This window comes from Taudactylus pleione, unplaced genomic scaffold (assembly GCF_031769625.1).
Source record: "Taudactylus pleione unplaced genomic scaffold, aTauple2 ptg001123l, whole genome shotgun sequence".
In the NCBI taxonomy this organism is placed as follows: Eukaryota; Metazoa; Chordata; class Amphibia; order Anura; family Myobatrachidae; genus Taudactylus; species Taudactylus pleione.
This window is the reverse complement of record NW_028285524.1, coordinates 2,669,210-2,692,771: the sequence shown is the minus strand read 5'-3', so window position 1 is coordinate 2,692,771 and position 23,562 is coordinate 2,669,210. Positions and strand designations below refer to the sequence as shown.

General features: G+C 46.7%; 1 protein-coding gene and 1 pseudogene across 2 annotated transcripts in view; both read left to right on the top strand.

The window, feature by feature from the left end:
* The window catches only part of TNR (tenascin R), a 459,197-nt gene that overhangs the window by 307,446 nt on the left and 128,189 nt on the right, over positions 1-23,562 (top strand). For both annotated transcript variants that reach the window (XM_088461904.1, XM_088461903.1), the window contains exon 4: positions 23,269-23,544. In XM_088461904.1, coding sequence (XP_088318030.1) covers positions 23,269-23,544 — 276 coding nt within the window. The remainder of the gene's footprint in view (positions 1-23,268; positions 23,545-23,562) is intronic.
* Positions 7,443-9,851, top strand: LOC148453657 (uncharacterized; annotated as a pseudogene).

Genomic DNA, 23,562 nt, shown 5'->3' with positions numbered 1-23,562 from the left:
CCATAATCCCATATCTCCCATTAAAACTCCCCTGTCAAACTTTCTGGAAAGTGATAATCCTTTTACAATGCAATATCTTGGGATATGGCCTAGTATCAAAGCATATATTTGATGCCACTCATGGTTGGGCTGGGCCTGAAAAGAACCGTAATAAGTAGAAAAAGGAGGAGGGGTTAACCCCCTATTGTTCCTCAGCACACTGAATAATACTTGCAACAATATATGAAGACTATATGGTCATAGAATTCTGACATATTGGTTGCATGCATTTGCAAATACATGGAAAGCTGCTAGACCTCGTCACGGCTTCTCTGTCACTAGCAGTCCCTAACATTAGGAGGTTCACGTCCGGGGCGCAGTGCACCCCCCGAAAAACGTCCAGCCCAGGACCCCCCCAGGGCATTACACGAAAAATGGAAAAAGAGCGACAGTGCAGTGTAAAGTATACGTGTGTAAGACTAATTAATAAGGGGTTAAAATATATGTGAAATATTACATGAATAAAATTCAAACATAACAGGTGATGTGAAAAGCAACTATGTGTATTAAGTGGTGATGCCCTGAGGAAGCCCAGCCAGACCAGCCCCGGGGGCCCTACGCCCAAACGCTCACCCCAAATGTAAAATGTACCAATTATAAGGCCTCATGATAAAGGCACATATAAATTTTGTCAAATGTAAGGCCTCCTGATAAAGGCACATACATAAATGCATCCAAATTGAGAGCCAGCTTACCTGGGAGTCACCACTGGGAACTTCAACTAGCACTACTAGAACCAGCATGCCCTACTAATGCTGGCTCCTTCATGCAACTCATAACAAACAAACAAAAATGGCAGCTGCTCAATCAATCTAGCAAGAAAAAGAAATAATAAGACATAATAAGACAGAAAGTAAGGAAAGAAAGAAATTAGGGGGAGATGTATTATTTGGCGTTATGGGGTTTAGTCATACTTACCGACTTTTAGGCTGCCCCGTATGGGAGGGGGCAGCAAGGTTGGCTCTCTGTTCACAGCAGGTGGGCGGTGCAGGGGGCATGGCGTCTCGATCACGTCATCGTGGCACCGCCCCCCGCTGTACAGAGCCGATATTACAGGCAATGTAATGTGGGGGATGGGGCTATGATGATGAGATTCAGCGTGAATCGTGTCATCGCCCTCCACTGTCCACTTTTGCTCAGTAAGTGGGTGGCCACGGGTGGCCACGCCGGCGACAGCCGGTTCTGGGAAACTTGCCTAGTCTTCTGTGTGGGTGGGAGCGACATCGGATATTTGGAAGGCTCCCAGCCATTTCGGGAGAGTAGGTAAGTATGGGTTTAGTGGTATCGGTGCATGGTATGCGAGCTGATACCACCTCTCCCCCATGTATTAATGTGAACATGTGTTTGAAATGACGGAGGCACTAATGACTGGAGTCGAATTCTAGCTACATACTGGCATAATTATGGCCGGTATGTACCCGATAAGTGGTGGAATGTACCACATCGCTGATGCATCTGCCCCTTGGAGAGAGATAAAGTGGAGAAGTTGCCCAATGCAGCCAACCAGCTTCTGTCATTTCAAAGACTGTGCTAGATACATGACAGAAGCTGGTTGGTTGCTTTGGTCAACTTCTCCACTTTTATCTCTCTCTATACATCTCCCCATAGGAGAGGCAGAGGTACATCTCCCCATAGTAGAGGCAGAGGTACAACTCCCCATAGGAGAGGCAGAGGTACATCTCCCCATAGGAGAGGCAGAGGTGCATCTCCCCGTAGGAGAGGCAGAGGTACATCTCCCCATAGGAGAGGCAGAGGTACATCTCCCCATAGGAGAGGCAGAGGTACATCTCACCATAGGAGAGGCAGAGATACATATCCCCGTAGGAGAGGCAGAGGTACATCTCCCCGTAGGAGAGGCAGAGGTACATCTCCCCATAGGTGAGGCAGAGGTACATCTTCCCGTAGGTGAGGCAGAGGTACATCTTCCCGTAGGAGAGGCAGAGGTACATCTCCCCGTAGGAGAGGCAGAGGTACATCTCCCCATAGGAGAGGCAGAGGTACATCTCCCCATAGGAGAGGCAGAGGTACATCTCCCCATAGGAGAGGCAGAGGTACATCTCCCCGTAGGAGAGGCAGAGGTACATCTTCCCGTAGGTGAGGCAGAGGTACATCTCCCCGTAGGTGAGGCAGAGGTACATCTCCCCATAGGAGAGGCAGAGGTACATCTCCCCATAGGAGAGGCAGAGGTACATCTCCCCATAGGACACAAACTTCTAAGTATGATGTGATTTATGAACCAGATAAAATGTGGAAGCACAGTCTGCTTATATACGTTGTGCAGCCATTTACAGGATTACAGAGCATAATAAATATGTAACTGTCAGCAAAAAAAGTCTTGTCTACCATCACTTTTGAAATACACATCCCTATTAATTACAATTTTCTTATAAAATATAGCTCATTGGTGCCTCATTTACATCTTAAATAAGTCGGAATAGTAAATCTATTTATAATTTATGTGTCACAATTTACAGCTTTAATATGCCTTTTCATATAAAATGCAGCAAAAGAAGGTCCCGTTGAAACTAGTGATTGGTGCCTAATCAAGAAGTTGTATAAAACCTTTGTGTAATAAAGTACTGTGGCCAGTGGCGTAACTAGGGTATTTGGAGCCCAGGGCAAATTTGAAAAGGGAGCCCCCCCCCCCCCAACAACCCTAGATGTGCGCGCGCCTTCGGCGCGCACGGGAAAAAATGGGCGTGGTCACTTAAAAATGGGGCATGTCAACATGACACACCCCTTTATTTTCATGCTGAACATTCCTATCCATATGCACCTTAACTCCAGTAGTACCCCTTATACAGTACCCCCAGTATGCAGTTGTGGTCCCTCTTATGCAGGCCCATAGTAGTGCCCCTTATACAGTATCCCCAGTAGTGGTCCCCCTTATACAGCCCCCAATTAGTTCCCCTTACTCAGTACCCCCAGTAGTGGCCCCCCCAAATGCAGTGCCCCCAGTAGCAGTCCCCACAATGCAGTGCACCCAGTAGCGGTATCCCCTTATGCAGTGCCCTTTATATGGTGCCCCCAGTAGTAGTACCCCCCCTATGCAGTGCCCTTTATATAGTGCCCCCAGCAGTAGTCCCCCCCCCCATGCAGTTTTCCCAGTAGTGGTCCCCTTATGCAGGCACCCTGTAGTGATCCCCCCTATCCAGTGCCCCCTGTAGTGGCCCTTCCTATTATTGCCCCCAGTAGTGGTCCCCCGAGTGCAGTGCCTCTAGTAGTAGGCCCCTTTTATAATGCCCCCAGTGATAGTTCCCCCCCAAGTAGTAGTCCCCAGTAGAGTAGGTCCCCCCAATGGCGCCCCCAGTAGTAGCCACCCCTCCCCCAGTAGAGGTCCCCCCAGTAGTAGCCACCCCTCCCCCAGTAGTAGCCACCCCCCTCCCCCGTTGTGCAGATAGGTTAAAAAAAAATATATATATATATATATATATATATATATATATATATAAAAAAATATACTTACCTGAATCTCTGCTCCTGGTCCTGCTCGCGACGCCGCTCCCGCCCGGGCTGGCGCGCTCAGCATTATGGGACAGACGTCATGACGTCAGTCCCATTACCCACTGCAGGAGCCGGACGGAAGTCCGGCTCTTGCAGTGGGTGCTGCAGCAGTCAATGAGAGTCTATCTGACTCTCATTGGCTGCTGTTTAACACACGCATCGCCGCCAGCGCTGGCGGCGATGCGTGTGTTATGCACAGCCTGAGCCCGCCTTCTGTCGCTATTGGGCAAGAGCTCAGGGGGAGGGAAAGGGCTCAGGCGTGCAGCACAGGACCGGCGCTGGAAGCCTAGCGCCGGTCCTGTGTAAATGTGTAGCGCTGACTCATTGCGGTCGGTGCTACACTGGCTAACTAGGGCGGACGGGCCGGTACCGTGGCCGGCGGTGCCCCCCCGGTCCCAGGGCATGCACCCCGCTCGCCCTGCCCTAGTTACACCACTGGCTGTGGCCATTTGCTAAACTGCAAATGCTTTCCTAAACCTGTACTTTTCACCCTTTGATGTTCATCAGGATCAATATCTTCTCCCACTAAACTAAGTCTTGCTGTTGCATCAGATTCTAGCTTATCTTCTAGAACAGGGGTGGCCAGACTTTTGACTTGGTGATCTACTTTTAAAACTAAAAACCTTTTGTAATCTACCGAGCCTGGAAAAGGGGGCGTGGTATGCAAAAAAGGGGGTGTGGGGTCTGTCCTGCCGAAATCATAGTATCCCCAATTCAAATTACTCCACACTGCACCAGTGCCCCTATAGTAATGCCCCCTGCAGCAGTACCCCTATAGTATTGCCCCCTTCAGCAGTGCCCCTATAGTAATGCCTCCTGAATTAATGCCCCTGCAGCAGTGCCCCTATAGTAATTCCCCCTTCAGCAGTGCCCCTATAGTAATGCCCTTATAGTAATACCCCCTGCAGCAGTGCCTATAGTAATGCCCCCTTCAGCAGTGCCCCTATAGTAATGCCCCATAGTAATGCTCCCTGTAGTGCCGCTTACACAGGAAAAACCAACAAACAATATTTACATTAAACCCTGCTCCTGCTTCCACCGTCGCAGGAGAGAACTCCAGCCTCCGGCTACCACTGCACTGCAGGGAAGGAGCCGGACGCCCGCTGGTAATAAAATCCCATTGGGCATCCGGCAAATGAAGCCTCCCTGCGTCGCCGGGTGCATCCACGCTGTCAGATGCAGGGGCTATGGGCCCCTGATCCGGCACCCGGTGCACGCGCACCTCCAACCCCCCCTAGTTGTGGCCATGCCCCCAGTAGTGCCCCTTATGCAGTGCCCCCAATAATGCCCCTAGTATTACATATTATGCTTGCCTCCAGTAGTGTCCCTTATGCTGTGCCCCCAGTATTGGTGCCCTCTCCCCTGTGCAGTACTTACCTCTCTTCACGATGGTCAGCGCTCCAGTGTAGACGCACGCTGCCTGCCGCTGACTGGATCTAACTAAATCAGCAGGCATGCAAGGCTCTTCACATCGTGGGTGACACGGGTGATGCCATGACATCACCCGTGCACTGTATCACTGGGAATCCTGGCCTCTGAAGCGATCAGAGGCTTCCTTAGTCCCTGACTGCTTCAGGGACCAGCGTTTCCCAGTTGCTGCAACAAGTTGGTTGCGATCTACCAGCGAGAGCTCCACGAGCTACCGGTAGATCGCGATCGATGTATTGACTGGCCCTGTTCTAGAAGGTGCTAGGTAAATGATAAGTAGAATCTGATTGGTTGCTATAGGCAACATCTCCACTCTAAAAACTCTCACTATAGTAAATATACTCCTTAGGCTCATTACTACTTCTAGTCTACTTTCCTCAAGGGGCTCACAGATCTGACATGCCCTTCTTACTAGGAGCACGATATTGCTCACATAGCCCTATGTACTACAACCCGAATTTAAAATATGGTTGTAGTGTGATATTTTCACCTAAATTTGCATTGCGAATATAGGAAATATTACAGGGATTTATCAAAAATCCCTTGCAGGGACAGAGCTTGCGATAAAGCTCTGTCGCTGTGAATCCCCTCCTCAGTCTTCTCACTGTATTTTTTGCAAACAATACAGTGAGAAGGTGTCCTCGCATGCGTCGCCAACTCACCAACTGCCCTCCACCCGCGGCCCAGAGTTTCCCCCATATTGGCTGGCTAAACCATCCCGATATAGACAATATATGCACAAACCTGCAGAAATAGTCACAATGTCTCCTTATGGGGCTGGATACGAGATCCCGGTCAGAATACAGACAGCGGCATCCCGACACCTGAAGGTAAGTAACCTAACCCTAACCCCCCCTAACCCACCTTTCCCACAACCTAACCCTCCCCTCCCGCAGCATAACCCTCGCTGTCCCTGGCTGCAGCTCTCTGCATCAGGCATCATAATCGTTGGAGGCTGTCTCTGTCTGCCTGAGACATGACCTGTTCTGTCCCTACACAGTAACTGCTCCGGGCCCCGCCCCCTGTCTCGCCCTCAGTCTTGTTCCATACCAGCTGCACTACAGGGGTACTGCGCATGCGCAAATCCTTTGGCTAGTTTTTTCCATGGAATACTTTTAAGGCGATGGTTATCTACCATTGTATCGAAGGTCTCGACGTTGGAAGCCCAGGCATCATTTGATGATGGGCTTCCGATGTCCATCCCTAACATACTGTAGTGCAAACTTACACACAGCACAGTAACCGATAGCAAACATTTAGTCACTTGCTTTTATTAGGATACCTTGCACTAGACAAATGAAAAAACAATTGCTGAGTAGTCACTAGTGGTTACAGCACTGTGCACTACGATTCTAGATAAAAAAAATCAAATGTGTAAGTTTTTTTTCTTTATATACACCACAGAGGAATACTTTGGGGCTCTTGTCTTTTTTTTTTATTATTTAGTGCAGTGGGCTCAGTGATGTCATTGTCACTGTTGTGTGCCCATCTCCCTCCCCTTCCCTAGGCAGAGAGTAAGTTTTTTTTCTACTGCTGGGCCCTTGGTTGTGGACAATGGGTGTGATTCATTGTCTGCAGTTTTAATGTACAGTATATGTGAATGACTGGTGGTCCGAAGCAAAGGGGTTAATAGATGAACGGTGAGAACCGATCAGATATTTACAGTACATTCAATTCAAGCATGAAATAGAGAAAAAATGAATTGAATGCTGTCTGCTATGGATTACTGCCTATTTAGACCTTTGAGTGATCTCAGATTTTCACCTAGTTTACGTCAGATTTGATGTAATTACAATAATTTGTATTTTTATTGGTAGTTTTGCAGTCTTATAAATTACCGAAATTCATTTTCCAACTGTTCTTTCACCATTTCAGTTTGTGTTTATCCATCCATGCTATTTTCCTGTGGCAGTAGGCTGTGCAAATATTCTTACTTTTATGAGGTCAGGATATAAATGTTATCACTACCCTGCTCATTGACCAGCCTGTCAGTGCCAGTTGCAGTGCCAGGCAGCAAATGACCAGCAGCGCATACGCTAAAAGCATAACTAAACAAACTTTTACTACACATATTTAATTTGAAAATGAATAGACTATATAAACTCCTTACACAAAATTCAAGAGCCTTGTATGAATAACCCGATGTACTGGCAATTCCCTTATAATGTTTTCTTATGGCCCCACGGATGGCTTCCAAGTTCCTACAAAGGGAAGGAACCTGCTGATGAATAATAACTATGTATGCTGCCTAAGCGCTCAGTCAGACGAGCATTTTGTTATAAAAAATGTCTAACTCCACACTGTGAATGGAGATAATCTCCACACATTCTGCAGTGTATGCAAGCGCTAACGGGACATCCCTCCTCTTCATGCATTTGCCAACATTAGCCAAAACTGTCATGATCTGAGGAGAATGTCCTGCTGTGCTGACAGAAAGGACCTCTTTATAGGAGTCAGGGGGGTGGGCTAGCATGCCTGGCACATGTGACACTTTAAGGGAAGGTGGGTTGGTTCAGCCTAGTGCTTCTACATGACAGGAACGCCCTCATGGTCAGTGGCCAGTCCTCCACTTGAGTGACCACCCCCCAGTGAGATGTGATATGCCCTCTTTGGGTTACTACCTTTTCATTTTAAGATCCTAAGACAGGGGATGTGATCAGTACCAAAACCTTGGTTGAGTTAGGTGTGGGTAAACTCGACCTGTGTCAGATGCAATCCATGAATGGATTTTTTCCACTTTGCCTGCAGGGTCATTCCCATGGGGAGGATCTTCTGCCGTAGATTGGAAAGGTCTATGGCAGACGTTCCCACCCCCATTATTTTGTACGTTTGTCGGCCGAGATCAAGTGCGACTTGCGAGTTTGGAATGTGTTCCTTTCCCAGTTCAACGGAGTGAGTATCTGGCCTGTCCCACCCTGCAGTAACACTCAGCTGCAACTTTTCACTGCCGCTGCTGGCGCGCCTTGCTTTGGAGCTTAACTCAATGGTTCATGGTGCACCGCACCTTGGCTGTTTACGTGGGCTGCAGAAGGGTTTACTAAGAACATGCTGTTGCTTGAGCTGTTCCCCATTGTGGTTCCTTTGGAACTCTGGGGGGACCGCTTGAGGAATGCTAGTATCAATTTTTTGTGCAACAACCTGGGCATAGTGCATTCGATTAACCGTCAGAGGGGCCGATTCAGACCCGCTCGCTAGGATGTGTTCGCACGCAGCCAGCTGATGTTTGCATTCTGCGCATGTGTACGCATTGCAGTGCGCGTGCGCGAACCAGTCCAAGCGATCGAGAAGCGTTCGCTGGCTGCGCATAGACTGCCCAGCTGAGTAAGTGGCAGGACAAGCCGTTTGTGGGTGGTGACAGGGGTTGGTCGATAAAAATGGGGGTGTGGAGGTGCGAACGCAGGCGTGCCCGAGCATCTTAACGCCGTTTCAGAGGCGTGCATAATTAAGACGCAGAGTCATAGTACACGTCACCTGGCTGAATTTTACACTGAAGTACTCACAGTGCTTGCTGAAGGGTATGGTCAACCACAAGTGCTGCATTCGCTTCCGATGGTACTCGATGTTACCGATGGTTGCATACACATCCTGGAGATGACGTGCATAAGTGGGCGTCTTAAGACAGGCTGGTGGGCGTCTGCATACACAGCGTGATCGCATGCCAAGACATAGAGGGTGTGCTAATACCTTGCCGTGCAATCGTTAGTCGGATTTGCATACGCATCTAGCGAGCGCATGCATCTAGCGAGTGGGTCTGAATCGAGCCCAGAGTTCGTCCTCTCTTCCGGTTGTTCGTAGCGAGACTTGTTCTGCGTTGCCTGCTGCTTAATGTCCATTGTGTTGCCAGGCATGTGCCTGTTGAACAGAATGGGATTGCGGATGCACTGTCACGGTTCAAGTGGCTTCAGTTTCGGGTAAGAGCCCCTTAGGCTAATCTGTCAGGTGACCCGTGTCCTCCTTATGTTTGGCAGATCATCAGGCCGGCATGGAGGAATTAGCCTTGAGGGCCATTGCCCCCAGGATTTTGCACTGTTATCAGGTGGGTTGGCTGGAATGGGAGCGTTTCCGGGGTTTCGGTGGCTCAGGCACGTAAGAGTTTGCAGCAAGTCATGCTAGCTTTTATTTGTCATCTGTATACGCAAGGGCACTCGCTCGCTGTGGTATGGCGTATTTTAGCAGGCGTGTCATTTTTCTCTGTGTTATATGACAGGCCCGACCCCTCCAGGTCCTTCATAATTTCAAGGGCCTAGAGGGGTTGGTCCAGGTTGAGCCCTACAGAGGTTGACTGCAGGCGTCCCATTGATATTTTCATGTTGCTTTACTTGGTGGCTGCAGTCCCTTCAGTTTGTCTTTCAGCTTTTGAATGCTTGCTGTTTCAATTAGGTTTTGCCATGGAACTTCATGAACCATTTTGGGTCTGCAAACTAGTTGCCCTCTCTAAAAGGGCTGACCCACCACTCACTATTGGGGACGTAATTGTACACCCAGACGCTATGCTGAGCCTTATACTGCACTCCGGGACGGACCAGGCTGGTAGAGAGCGCTGACTTTCCCTTCAACCATGTCCCTTTCCTGCAGTATATCCGGCGGCGCTGGTACATGCCTTTGAGCAGGTGCGCGGCGAACGGGATGGGACATAGTTGATGCATGAGGATGGATCCCCGGTTACGAAATACCAGTTTTGTCATGTTTTGAAGCGTTGTTTGGCATCTTTAGGGCAAGAGCCGGGTGATTTCGGTACTCACTCATTTAGAATAGGAGCTGCTACATCTGCTGGCTTATCCGACAGGGAAATCCAATCCCTTGATCGGTGGCGTTACGGTGGCGTTCTGCTGCGCCCGGGTTTAACAGTTTTGTTCCAACGTAGCTCACTGGAGGCCTAACCACTCACTGTCCTACTGCGGGAGTCTTTGAGGATTTTTTTATTTTCTCCCGAGGGCCCAATTGGCTTCTGAATTTTACGATATGGCGTGATTGTTAGTTTACTCAGGGTTATTTTAGTTTTTTTGCCTCAAGTCTGGTTGGCTAAGTTGTTCCCCTCCCCCTTCCCCCCTCTTTGCTATGTTTCCATGTCTTGTCGGTATGGTGTGCCTGTGGTTCGCTGCTTTGTTTGTGTTTTCTTTCCATGTTATAAAGTACTGCATCTGGGTGTGAATGATTTAGGTCAGTGCACTGCCCTGGATTTGCTCTCTGTTGTCATTAGGGACTTCCATTTGATAGCGAAAGCCCTGCCTTCCTGCAAGTTGGCGTGATCCTTCACTGTCCATTAGAGTGTTTGGAGGAATGCTTGTTCTGGCGCGGTTGGATGTGGCTAGGAGGAAGGTCAATACTGCAGTGGTGAGGTACATGTTGGAGAATGGTGGTGGTGTAGTGGAACATGTGTTGATTCAATTCTGGGATGTACATTTGTATCGTGGAGATTGCATGCATCTTAGTTCTGCAGGTTTGGCTATTTCTCTGGAAGGCATTTTTTCTGCTGGTTGTGGTGTTTCTGGTTACAGGGTTGAGTTATGGTGGCGGTGCATTGGTTTAGGCCTCGCTTGGTGGAAAAGAACGCACTTTGAGTTAGTTTATATTAATAGTTAGGCTTAGTGGATGCGCTCTCCTTGAAGTGGAGTAAGGCAACAGGCAGGGAAATGGCTATACCACCTGGACGGGTGGTTGAAGGTAAAGGAGAGTTGATCACCAATGCTTGGCTTGTGTGTGTTTGTTTGAGCTGTTTGGTTGTTATTTTCCTGTGCGTTCTCTTTGTGCCGTCACCATTATTATTATCTTATAGTCTAAAATTTAATGGCTTGTCAAGAATAAAATGACAAAAATTTTAAACGCCAACACTATTGTCTGTGTCTTTATTTTAGAAGTTAAGTTACATTGTATTTAAGAAGGTTATTATATGGTAACACGATAATACGCATTAGTGAGTTGATATCAGCGCTCAGGGTCAGAGGCCCTGATTCAGACCTGCTCGCGAGTGCTATGCGCTCGCAAGTGGGTCGATGGTGCGCATGCACCGACCCGGAGGGCGACGGGCTAACCGTTGCTCCGGGTCTCGTACCAAAGGGGGCGTGCTGTCGATGTTGAGTGACAGAAAGCCCCCTTTGGTGGGCGGGCCGGGGGCATGGCTGCCCAGACGGAGGCGTTCCCATGGGAACGCCTTCCGTCTGGGGCCGGCCCCACTGACATCACAAGTGATGTCAGTGGGAGTGCTTTCGGCTCTGTTTGAGCCGAAAGCACTCTTGGGCTTGCGGCAACGAGACCCTACCACAAGGGCTTGTCGCAAGCCCGATGGTCGCGACCATCATCATGGCCGCTCGCTATAGCTGTGGGTGGTCACCCACAGCTATGCGAGCAGCCTGGAGGCCGTTCTAAAAAACCAGAGGGCCGCCCCTGATTCAGAGCAAGCGCTCTGTCAGAGCGTCCGGCTCTGAATCAGGCCCAGAGTACAGTCCTAAAAACAGCTGCTTGCAACAAAAAGGATCTCCAAATCCTTATACACTGAATTGGTAAACAGTTAGATGCGGCGCTCGTTTAGGACATATAGATATGTATATACTGTACAGTATACATCTCTATTAGATCAATATGAATAATATACTTATTCATATATTTGCAAATGTATGTAACTAATACCTCTGAATCACTATTATCATGTAGGATTTAAGTATTGTTTTTGCTGCAGTGTGCTGGGGGGCAAATCTCCTTTTTTTCTGTGTTCAGAGTAAACCCCGCCCTTTACAAGCACCTGTGTTATGCAATTAAGCTGATCTGAGCAACTACCATTTCTTTTGCATGAATAATATACTGTTCAAAATAAATGAAAAAACAAAAAATTAATAAAGGACACACACATGAAATATTAATCTATAAGCCTTCTTCTCTGGAATCCTCCACTTGAAAGCAATTTCAGTATAGTCCTGAGAACCCCCCCCCCCCCAGAAAGTCGCTATGTATCCTTAATCCAAGTCCCAGTCTCAAATACTCAAATTCAGACTAAATAGTCAATCCAGCAATCAATTGTAGTGAATATCAATTCTTTCAGGCACTTTGTACATCGGGTCCACCAATAGCAATGCCGACCGCCGGCTTCTCGACTGTGAAATCCCGGCAAGGAACTAATGACAGGCGTCGAAATCCCGACGCCTGTCATTAGACCTATGCCAGGAGCCCGACACTCGGCATACTGATCGAAGCTAAGCTGGGCGCGGACAGCCGCGCGGGGGGGGGGTTAGGTTAGGGGCTTCCGAGGGGGACTTAGGGTTAGGCAGCCCCCCGGGAGGTTTAGGGTTAGGCTAGGGGAAGGGCGGGTTAGGGTTAGGCACACCCGGGGGGCGGTTAGGGTTAGGCACCCCCCTGGGAGACTTAGGTTTAGGCTGCGGGGGTGGGTTAGGTTTAGGCACTTATGGGGGGGGTAGGGTTAGGCACCTCTAAAGGAGGGTTAGGGAGTAGAATAGGGTTAGTTGTACTTACCTCTTTTAGCTTCGGGATCTTCACCCCTGCCGGGCTTCCGCTGTTGGGATTTGAACCGCCGGCCATGATTCCTCCTGGGGTCCCTCCTCACTGCATAAACCAGCACCTTATAAGTAAGGATAAGGACAGTATCACTATCTAATTATTATGTTGCACAGAGTGGTGGTAGAAGTTTACTCACCCATTTGCTTCCTCTGTGCTGGTCTCTCGTCCTGTCCATTTCAGCTGCAGAGTGAGTGGGGGTAGGTGGCGATTTATGTGTATATAACTGAATTATATGTTGTCTTTTAGCAATAATATCAGTACCACTATGTGCTTTCAAATATTTATTAAGAAAAAACTTGTACATGCATCAATTTCAATTCTCATCAATATGCATATATTATATAACGACTTTATACAATGACTTTTGCCCTTGAAAAAGACCCACAGTGAGGAGGGACCCCGGGTGGAGGCGTTATTGGTGGACCTGATGTATAATTGATGTTCACTACAATTGATTGCTGGATTGACTATTGAGTCTGAATTTAAATATTTGAGACTGGGACTTGGATTAAGGCGTATGGATTGATATTTCATGTGACTGTGTATTTATTAATATTTTTTTTTTACATTTATTATGAACAGTATATTATTCATATTGATCTAATACAGATATATACAGTATATACATATCTATATGTCCTAAACGAGCCCCACATATAAGGGAGACAGCAATCAAGCTTGTTCTTTGACATAAAAATTAATTACCTCGAGGCGCAGTTCTGTCAGTGGAATATATACTACCCTCCAACGCCATGATCCTGGTTTATGGCAAAACTGTTTCTATGGAAACTGCTAAAGTCGTCAACCTTTCACAGCACTTAACTTCCCTTAGTGCAAACCATGGACACTGTTGTTGAAGCAGGCCCAGATTAAGGGGAACATGGGCCTGGGGCTGAAAATGGTCAAGGGCCTATAATGCGAAGTGGAGAAGGGGTGACCAGTGCTGTGTGGGTGTGGCCAGTGCCATGTGGGTGTGTACACCCCTAAACTATCAGTATTAAATGACCCAATGTTTTTGTGAGGAAAATTAAATTAAATTCTTATAATTTACGACTGTACATGTGGCCAGCTGGGTGGCTGGTCATCCTCATGCCGTCATGGTAATGGGCCTATTTTTCTGTGGATATCTGTATCTTTAGTCCCATCCACCCCATTGTTAATCTGGCCCTATGCTGGAGTGGGGAAAAGCTCTCTGGGAAACTAGGATGAAAACATTCTAAAGATCAAATAAATGACATTGAAAAACTGAATGTTATGCAAAATAACATCAATATGAAAGAGAATTTTCCTATAGAAATGATTATGTTTCAGAGCAAATAGGATTATACATCTGAGTGACACATTCCTTTAAAATTAGCCATGGGACTCTCACTTGCAAAGCAGGACAGGCAGTGGCGGGGGCCCTTAATGGTGAGTGAGTATAACACTAATAAGCATAGAATTTGTCCATGGTATTTTGCCAGTTTTACAGCTAGAAGACTTTGGTACTTGCATTTTACAGCACAAAAGCAGTCATTTCCATCTTTCCCTCTGATCATCAAAGACTGGAAACACTTTGCCTCAGTTTTCACGCAGTGAACCATTCTTCTTCCTTCTGAGATGTATTAACAGGAAAGGTTGAAATATTCATTTTGTTATAACGATCAGGGTTTTCAAACATTTGTCCTCCAGACCCCAACTCAACAATGCAGATTTTTATGTTCTCTTTGCTGCAGGTCACATTGAGATGGTGCTAACCAGAGTAGGAGGGCCTGTCAGTAACACACAAATGTTCTTTCTAAATGACACGTGGGTCACTGGCAGCAGGGCCGTAGCTAGGGTAGTGTGGCCGGTGCCATCGCACAGGGCACCACAGGTCAGGGGGCGCTGTTTGTGCCTGTCAAATTTCTGTTTATTATCATTCTTGCTTGTAGCTTCCTCTTATTTCATCCCCAGCATCTCCTATCTCTTCCCTGGCCCTTCCCCATGAGGCCATGGCCCTTTTTTGGGTGCATTATGGGGGTCATTCAGACCCGGTCGTTAGCGCCGATGAGCTCGGACTGGGTCGATGGCCCCCCACAGAGCATGCGCACGACGGCGCCGTCGTGCGCATGCGTGAGACCCGCTACGACCGACAGCGCCGGTCGTAGCTGGTCTCGATCCAAAGGGGGCGAGCTGTCGATGTTGATTGACAGCTCGCCCCGTTTGGAAGGCGGGCCGGGGGGGTGGCAGCCCAAACGGAGGCGTTCCCATGGGAACGCCTACCGTTTGGGGGAGGCCCCACTGACATCACTAGTGATGTCAGTGGAGAGCTTCCGGCTCAGACAGAGCCAGAAGCTCTCCGGGGCTTACGACAAGGGAGACCCTACCATAGTCTCTGACCATCGCGACCATCACCGGAGCGGTCGTTAGAGCTGTGGGTGTTAACCCACAGCCTAACGACTGCAACAGAGGCGGGCGGTCAGGATGCAAGGGGCCGCCCAGTTTCTGAGCGACCGCTTGCATCCTCCGACCGCCTCTGAATGAGGCCCTATGTCCCTTTGAAAAATGAGGGGGACGCCAATGCTCTTTCTGGCACAGGGCATCAAAAAGTCTAGTTACGGCTTTGACTGGCAGTACCCACTCCACCAGCGATAGGTTGTGTAAAACGTTATATACTGTAAGTGATTTATAATAACAATGTGTTGTTTCACCTAATGTAAATGTACCATGTATACAGTACATAGGTCTGTGAACCCAACAGTAAGATGGACAGTGGTTCTCAATGCTTTGTGCAATACTCTCATATTTTTACTTAAACACACATCCAAATGTTTGTTCAACTCCCAGCCTACTGCTAGTACATTTGGTACGTGTGCAAGTGAAAATCTTGTTGTTTCATTCTGCAGGTCACCCTCCAAATAATATGACAGCATGTTGAGATACTGCTGATTTTAGTTTTATTTAGCTAATACACAAGTTGAACAACTGTGAAATGTAAGGGGATCGGGTCTGATTTTGTATAAATGCTACTATTCATTGGGGTTTTTTGAAGCTTTATGAGTGCCTTGTATTGTATGCAGCTAAAAATAGCAAAGAACGGAGATAAAATCGTTGAAATGTCACCTCTAAATTGGTGTGAAAAAGCTGCTTTACCCAGGAAAACACCTTCAACCATGCAGTATCTTCAGATCCTAGCTCATTATAATTCTGAATGGACCTGCAAAACAAAATATAATATTAGCTATTGGGGTGAAAAAATATCTTTATGAGAGCATTAATTATATACGCCTCACTGCAACCTGATCTTCTAATCATCCTGAGCAAAAGATGCCACCTTGTTGCTTAAATCCTGCATTGTCCGTGGAGTAGCAACAGGATCAGTAGCCACAGTTTTTTAGGACTTTTCACTTTTACCTGTTCATAGATGATCCCAACTTGCTTTAGTCTATTCCATCTCGGGGATCCGAGGGCCAAAAGCAGAAGATGGGTGAATGCATTAGATAAAGCACATGTAATCTTGAAGGGAACCCAGGCTCTGTAATATGAGATATATTCACCATTTCATTAACTATTTTTAGGAGTATTCTCTTAACCTATTTTATGCAACAACACATCGCTAATGACTTTATTTTATTAAACACAGACCAAATGCCCCCTACAATATTGATGGTAATATTATAATGCCCTGTGGGCGTTGGGTACGGGATCCTAACGCTCAGGATGCTGATGGCCAGAATCCTGACAAAGTTAGGTAAATCTTCTAACCCTCCCGCAGCCTAACCAAAACCTTCCCATCCCACAGCCTAACCCTCCTGTCCCGCAGCCTATCCCTAATCCTCCATTCCTGCAGCTTACCCCCCCCCCAGTGTCTAGCCTTAAACCTAACCCCTAACCCTGATGCTTACCGTTGGGATTCCGGAGCCGGTATTCTGATGACCATCGGGATTCTGGAGCCGGTATTCTGGCTGTGAGCATCCTGACGGTCGGGATGCTGACTACATCCCATTATGTGTCAAGGGCAAGTGAGCCACTGGCAATGTTGATGAAGATCAGAATGTATGGTAGATGCGGTCGGATGATGACTGCATCCCATCATTTATGCAGTAATACCCGTATTGCGCTAATGTAGCTCCATCAGATTACGGGTGGATATGTATTAAAACTTTTAAAGAGAACAAGAGGAGAAGCTACCAATCAGATTCTACCTATTGTTTTATGAAATGTAATAGATGGGGTTGGGTATGGGTCAGATTCAGAATACCGACAGCGGATCCCTACAGTCAGAATTCCGACACCATCAGGTAAGTACCCTAACCCTCCCACCCCAGTACCTGAACCTAACCTTCCCCCTATTACCTAAACCTAACCTACCCCTTCCCGCACTTTAAACCTAACCGTCCCTCCTTAGTGCCTAAAGGTGTGTACACACGGTCCGATATCTATGAATGATAACGATATCTTCATTTTCATGCAGTGAACGACCAACAATGCGCGTTCCCGTATGAACGATAATGATATCTATGATCGTCCGTACATGCAGGCCAACTTGCATGATATTGTCAACTTTGCCTGTTCAGAGATGTGGCAGGATGACTCCCTGAAAGATATCTTTGAAGGAAATCGACTAGCGATGCGTGCTCCCGCTGGTAATTTTCGATATCAATCATCACCTGAACATGCTGGTCAATTTGCCGATAACGACGGATTGACCATGTTCAGGGATGAGGGAGGGTGCTTACACTGAAGGGGAAGAGGAATGACTGTACGATTATGATGTTGTAATCGTACTGTCGTTCCACTATCTGATAGTGGACATGCACCTTAAGACTGCTTTCAAAAATGGAAGTGTTAGTAGTTTATTTTTATCAATTAACGAAATACAAAGGGAATGAACAGAAGAGAAATCTAAATCAAATCAATATTTGGTGTGACCACCCTTTGCTTTCAAAACAGCATCAATTCTTCTAGGTACACTTGCACACAGTTTTTGAAGGAACTCGGCAGGGAGGTTGTTCCAAAAATCTTGGAGAACGAACCACAGATCTTCTGTCGATGTAGGCTTGCTCAAATCCTTCTATCTTCATGTAATCCCAGACAGACTCGATGATGTTGAGATCTGTGGGGGTCATATCATCACTTCCAGGACTCCTTGTTCTTCTTTACGTCTTCTTTACATCTTCTTATGTTTGGGGTCGTTTTCCTGTTGCAGACTGAGGGGCCTATTCATCAAACTATAAATGGCCCAGTACTTTAGTTACCGGGCCATTTATCATCAGGGGTCCGATAGGGAGGGATCCAAGCGGACTCCCCGGCATGCGTGACCTCGGGTGCGTAGCCGCACCGACGGGGAGGAGGTAAGTAACGCAGTTACTTCTGTAGCTGCGATACTAACCGAGGGGACAGTTGCTTTTCGGAGCAGCTGTCCCCGCTCTGGGAGAGTAGGCAAGTATGCATTATCACCTGTTTGGTATGATTGGTTAATCATACACCTGACTATAATCCTACAAAATCCTTGACTTTGTGCAAGAGTAGCTAGAAGAATTAGTGCTGTTTGAAGGAAAAGGGTGGTCACACCAAATGTTGATTTGATTTTGATTTCTCTTCTGTACATTCACTTTGCATTTTGGCCTGATTCAGAGCCGCTCGCTCTGACAGAGCGCTTGCTCTGAACCATGGCCGGGCTTTTTCTTTTTTGGAGCGGCCTCTTGGCCATTCGCATAGCTGTGGGTGACCACCCACAGCTATTGTGAGCGGCCAGGATGATGGTCGAGATGGTCAAGACCATCGCGACCATCGGGCTTGCGGCGAGACCCTTGTGGTAGGGTCTCGTGGTCGCAAGCCCCAGAGAGCTTTCGGCTCTAACAGAGCCGGAATCTCTCCACTGACATCACTTGTTATGTCAGTGGGGCCACCCCCAAACGGCAGGCGTTCTCATGGGAACGCCTCCGTTTGGGCAGCCACCCCCCCGGCCCGCCCACCAAACGGGGCGAGCTGTCACTCACCATCGACAGGTCAACCCCTTTGGTGTGAGACCCGGAGCGACGGAGTGCCCGTCGCTAGCCGGATCTCGCGCATGTGCACGACGGAGCCGGCTCCGTCGTGCACATGCGCTGTGGGCCACAATCGACCTGGTTGCGAGCGCTCAGCGCTTGCGACTGGGTCTGAATCAGGCCCTTTGTTCATTGATAAAAATAAGCTATTAACACTTCTATTTTTGAAAGCATTCTGATGTTGCAGCATTTTTTCCACACCTGCCTAAAACTTTTTCGCAGTAATATATATATATATATATATATATGTTTTTTATTACTTTTTAAACCTGCAGCCTTTCATGAAGTAATGTACTTTTGTAACCTAAAGGTACCCATCCACTAGACGATTTATGTGAGCGATTGAACGATATCGTTATCGGGCAAACATGCTGGACAACCTGACGATATCGTCAGGTCAGAATGTTTGCAGATGATTGATGAGCCTACACTGAATGACTGCTCGTTCAGTGTAGGCTCATCACAGACTGACAAACGACTGTACGATCACAATGTCATAATTGTGCAGTCATTTTGATGTCTACTAGTGGATGTGCCCCTTTACAATGCACTCAGCGAGTATGTTATACTGGCTGTAACATTTATTCCAATCGTTTTAGCAGTAAGTTAATGTGACCTGTAACCATCATAATTTAAATTTCCCTTGGTTGATAAGCTCTATAGTAACTTCATACATATTGTTTATGTCTACTTGTAGGGCTAAATAAATCGAAACAAAAAAATCAATATCCTTATTAAACTGGGTCCATTAAGGGTGTCTTTATACGTGTAATGATATTGTACTGCAATGTAAGGAAATTCAAGGCTAATGGAATGATTATTCTAAGTTATAGAGCCACGGGCTGCTGTGCTTGCTACTTCCCACTTACGTCTATATTTCAGGCTGTTATCGCAGCTCCTCACATATGGTGTAATAGAAGTTTATAGTATCAACACTGTTTTCTTCCACACTCCCTCCTCTGCTGTATATTGTTTTATTGTGGAGACCAACAGCAATAACATTGTAATTTGTAAAACGTAATCCGACAGCTCTCTGCCGGGCAACTAATGCTGGGTACACACTTGTCGACATATCGCTTGTTCAACGAACTATATATATCGGCAGCAGATCGGCGGGGCGTACACCCGATATGTCTGTGAACGACGTTGTTCATAGACATTTCAGGTCGGCCTTGCAGCACAGCCGATGCTGATATATCTGACAGACATGGGCGTAACTACCATAGGTGGAAGGGGTGCAGCTGCTATGGGGCCCAGAGAGGGGCCCATCTTCCTTGTCAAAGTTACATGTGTTATATACATTTTTCACCATTGGGTGGTACATACTGTAGGTGCCTCTACAATCTTTTGCTATGGGAACTTCAAATACCTAGTTACATCCCTGCTGAAAGATATATATCGGTGCATCTGCATGTGAGTACCGCTGACCAACCGTACACTGGGCCTGATTCAGACCAGGTCACAAGCGCTGTGCGCTCGCAACCGGGTCGATGGTGGGCCAGTGCGCATGCCTCTGTCTGCACACTAACTTTCAGCAGTCCGCTGTGGTTACCTTACAGTCCGGGAATATGTGTAGGTTCTGCGACAGAGTAACCTCCACTCCTGTGCGCTAACAATCCCAGCTGTTGGCAGTAAGATGATGGCGTGTAGAACGCTGTCCACACGTGTTCCGCTGTATCCAGTTTCGGTACTTCCGACTTCCGGTTCTGCATACCACCTGCGTCTCACGGGTTACCTGACGCGTTTCTCCTCCCAATGACGTGGCGGTTTCTTCAGAGGATGACTCACAGACCACTGGAGCCTCATTATATCCCTTGGAGTCAATGCTGATTGGCTATTTGATTAATTACACAGACTTTTAACTCCTTCACTCTCTCTACAGATGCTCGTTTAATCCTGTATATACAAATCTTCTAATCAAACCTTTAGATTAAATTAGAATTCATCAATTTATTTATTTCTTCTCATTAAAATTTATTTGCAACTACAATATTATTATATTAGTATACCTTGAGGTGCCTTAACAAACTAAAAACTTATATAATATATTAAATATTGAATTGGACTAAATTTAGGATGATAAAAGATCAGAAAGATAAATGGACAATAAAAATATAGATCATTTTAAAATTTATTCTCTTTACTTGAAAAGAGAATATTTAATTAAGCGTCACATACTTAATTTCGAAAAAAAAAAGCCCTCTATAGTTAGCACTGGATGTTAAGGAATTGCATTACTAGCTTCCTCTATAGTATCTTATCACAACCATAATCAGGCAATTATACATATCCCACATATTTAAAAATATCTAACTGTGTGCGTACAAATAAATAATCCAATTTGCACATGATCGAAAATTACAAAAGATCACTAATTGGTAAAAATGTCTATATATAGCTCATTCTTTTCTATCCTCCCCCTTTCCAGATGATCCTGAACATCCTAAACAATATGCATATTTACAACAGATGTATATAGACCTCGCTAAAAGCTGATCTAATTGTTTAGAGGAGGAAAAGAAAATATGTAGAGAGGGGAGGGAGAAAGTATAATATAGTCATGAATAAAAGGAGGAGTGGACGGGCGGAATGTCCATTATAAACAACACTCTAAAATATGTTGCTCATTCTTCATCTAAGATATTTCTATCAATTCATAGATATTATTAAGTTCTATGGTCTCATTAAGACCATGTGGTTCTAAGGTCATCAGCCTAAATATCCCATAGGATTCTCTCTTGCACAATAAGTTGAATCTATCTCCACCTCTGTCTGTGATCTTAATTTGTTCAATCGCTTTCACTCTTATCTTACTGATATCACCATGTATACAAGTCGAAGTGTGTCTAGAGACACTATGCATCAAACTCTTCTTCAAGATATTCCTCCGATGCTCAAGAAAACGCATATTGAGTGTGCGTATGGTTCGTTCTACGTACTGGTGTCCACACCCACACTCAATAACATATACCACATATTGGGAATTGCAATTCAGAAAATTATCTATAGGGAATAATTATTTTGAAACCTTTGATTGGAAACCTATATTTTTAAATAACACATTCTTGTATGTCATACATTTATCTCTACAGCATCTGAAAAAGCCCTTCGGCTTTGCGGGTAACCAATTAAATTAGTTGCCTACAACATTATGTTTTCATACAGCTACAGTATGAGCCCCTTAGTACCGTCTATATAACCCAGGGATGGGGAACCTCAGGTCCGGGGGCCGTATAAGGCCCGCGGAATAATTTGGTCTGGCCTTCTGAGCTTTTTTCTGCTTGCCTTATCTGGCTAGCAGGGTACCTAGAATGGCACCATGTAGCCAGAATCTATGCAGCAGTGCCACCTGGAGCGTCCTTAGGACCCTTCAGACGTTCACACCGCTGCCCTTACAGCTCCCCGGAGCATCCTCAGGATGCCCTGGGCATTGCTGTAGCCTCCGGCGATTGTGGCCCGGCCCCCGTGTGATGTCACATGGAGGGGGCGTGGTCGGCACCAGGCCCTTGAATAATGATATATATATATATCAAAATGGCCCTCAACAGAATAAAGGTTCCCCACCCCTGATATAACCTATAAAGGTATGAGAACTACTATGCGGAATACTTGTGTTCTACAGATAATCACGTTTTGCATTAATTCATGCAAAATGGCTAAAATATAATAAATGACATTTAAAAAAGAAAGCCGTCTCTCCCAAATTGTCACTGTGAAAGTATAAGGAGACGGGAACGGGTATGGGATGCCGGTGCTTGGGATCCCGGCGGTCATGATCCAGATGCCAGCATCCCGACAGGTTAGGATACCGGCATCTGTCAGTCAGTATCCTAACCCTTCCCCCTCCCTACCCCTAACACTCCCCCTCTCCCTACCCCTACCACTCCCTCCCTGGTGCCTAAACCTAAATTCACTCCCTAGTACCTAAACCTAACCCCCCCCCCCCGCACCCTAAACCTAACCCTCCCCCATTAGTGCTTAACCCTAACCCTCCCCCTAGTGCCTAACGCTAACCCTCCCCTTAACCCCAATACTTACTGTAGTCAGCAGAGCCGTAACTACACTTTTTGGTGCCCTGTGCCAGAGATAGCATTGGCGCCCCCCCTGCCCCTCCATCTTTTAAATAGGGACATAAGATAGTGCACCTGAAAAAGGGCCATGGCTTCATGGGGAAGGGCCAGGGAAGAGATAGGGGTACGCATGGGGCAGCCAGGAGATTCTGAGGATAAAAGAAGAGGAAGCTACAAGTGAGAATGATAATAAACAGGAAAATTGACAGATCCCAACAGCGCCCCCTGTCCTGCAGTGCCCTGTGCCATGGTACAGGTCGCACTACCCTAGTTACGGTCCTCACTGTCAGTATTATGACCTCATCCCAAGGAGGCCCCTGTGAGAAAGTTTGTGTATATGACTCACGGAGCACAGAGCAGACGCAATTATTTCCTTTGCTCTATTTTGTGTTTTTGGAACTTACAGAATAATAGGAATCAAGATAAAAAATCCCAAACCTGTATATACAGAAGTGGGGACATTGCTTCCTGTATATGACCTTGGTATCTCTAGGTTGGTGCTAAACCCCGGCCATTTTTGATCACTAATCTTCATGAATATTCTACTCCTAACTCCAAGAACTAAAGAAACAGCTGAAGCAGAGTGACCTCATGACATCAGACATTTACATCTGTACTGTACATGCAGATTTCATATGTGACTTTACAACACAGACATAGTTCTTGACTGAAACCTCAGACTTAACATCCTGATTTTCACCCCCTAGTTGCCCCGCCAGTGGATTTCAGTGTAACAGCTTTGGGCGACCACTGGATGGACCTGGCATGGGAAGGAACATCTGCAGTGACAGAGTATGTCATCTCCTACCAGCCAGCGGTGCCAGGAGAGTGGGGGAATCAGCAGCGGCTACAACAGAGGGTACCAGGAGACTGGAGCGCTGTCACCGTCAGGGAACTAGAGCCGGGAACGATGTACAACATCAGCGTCTGCTCTGTGATTAGTGACGTCACCAGTGAGCCGGCCAGTATCACCATGTCTACCCGTGAGTATCACTCTGTTC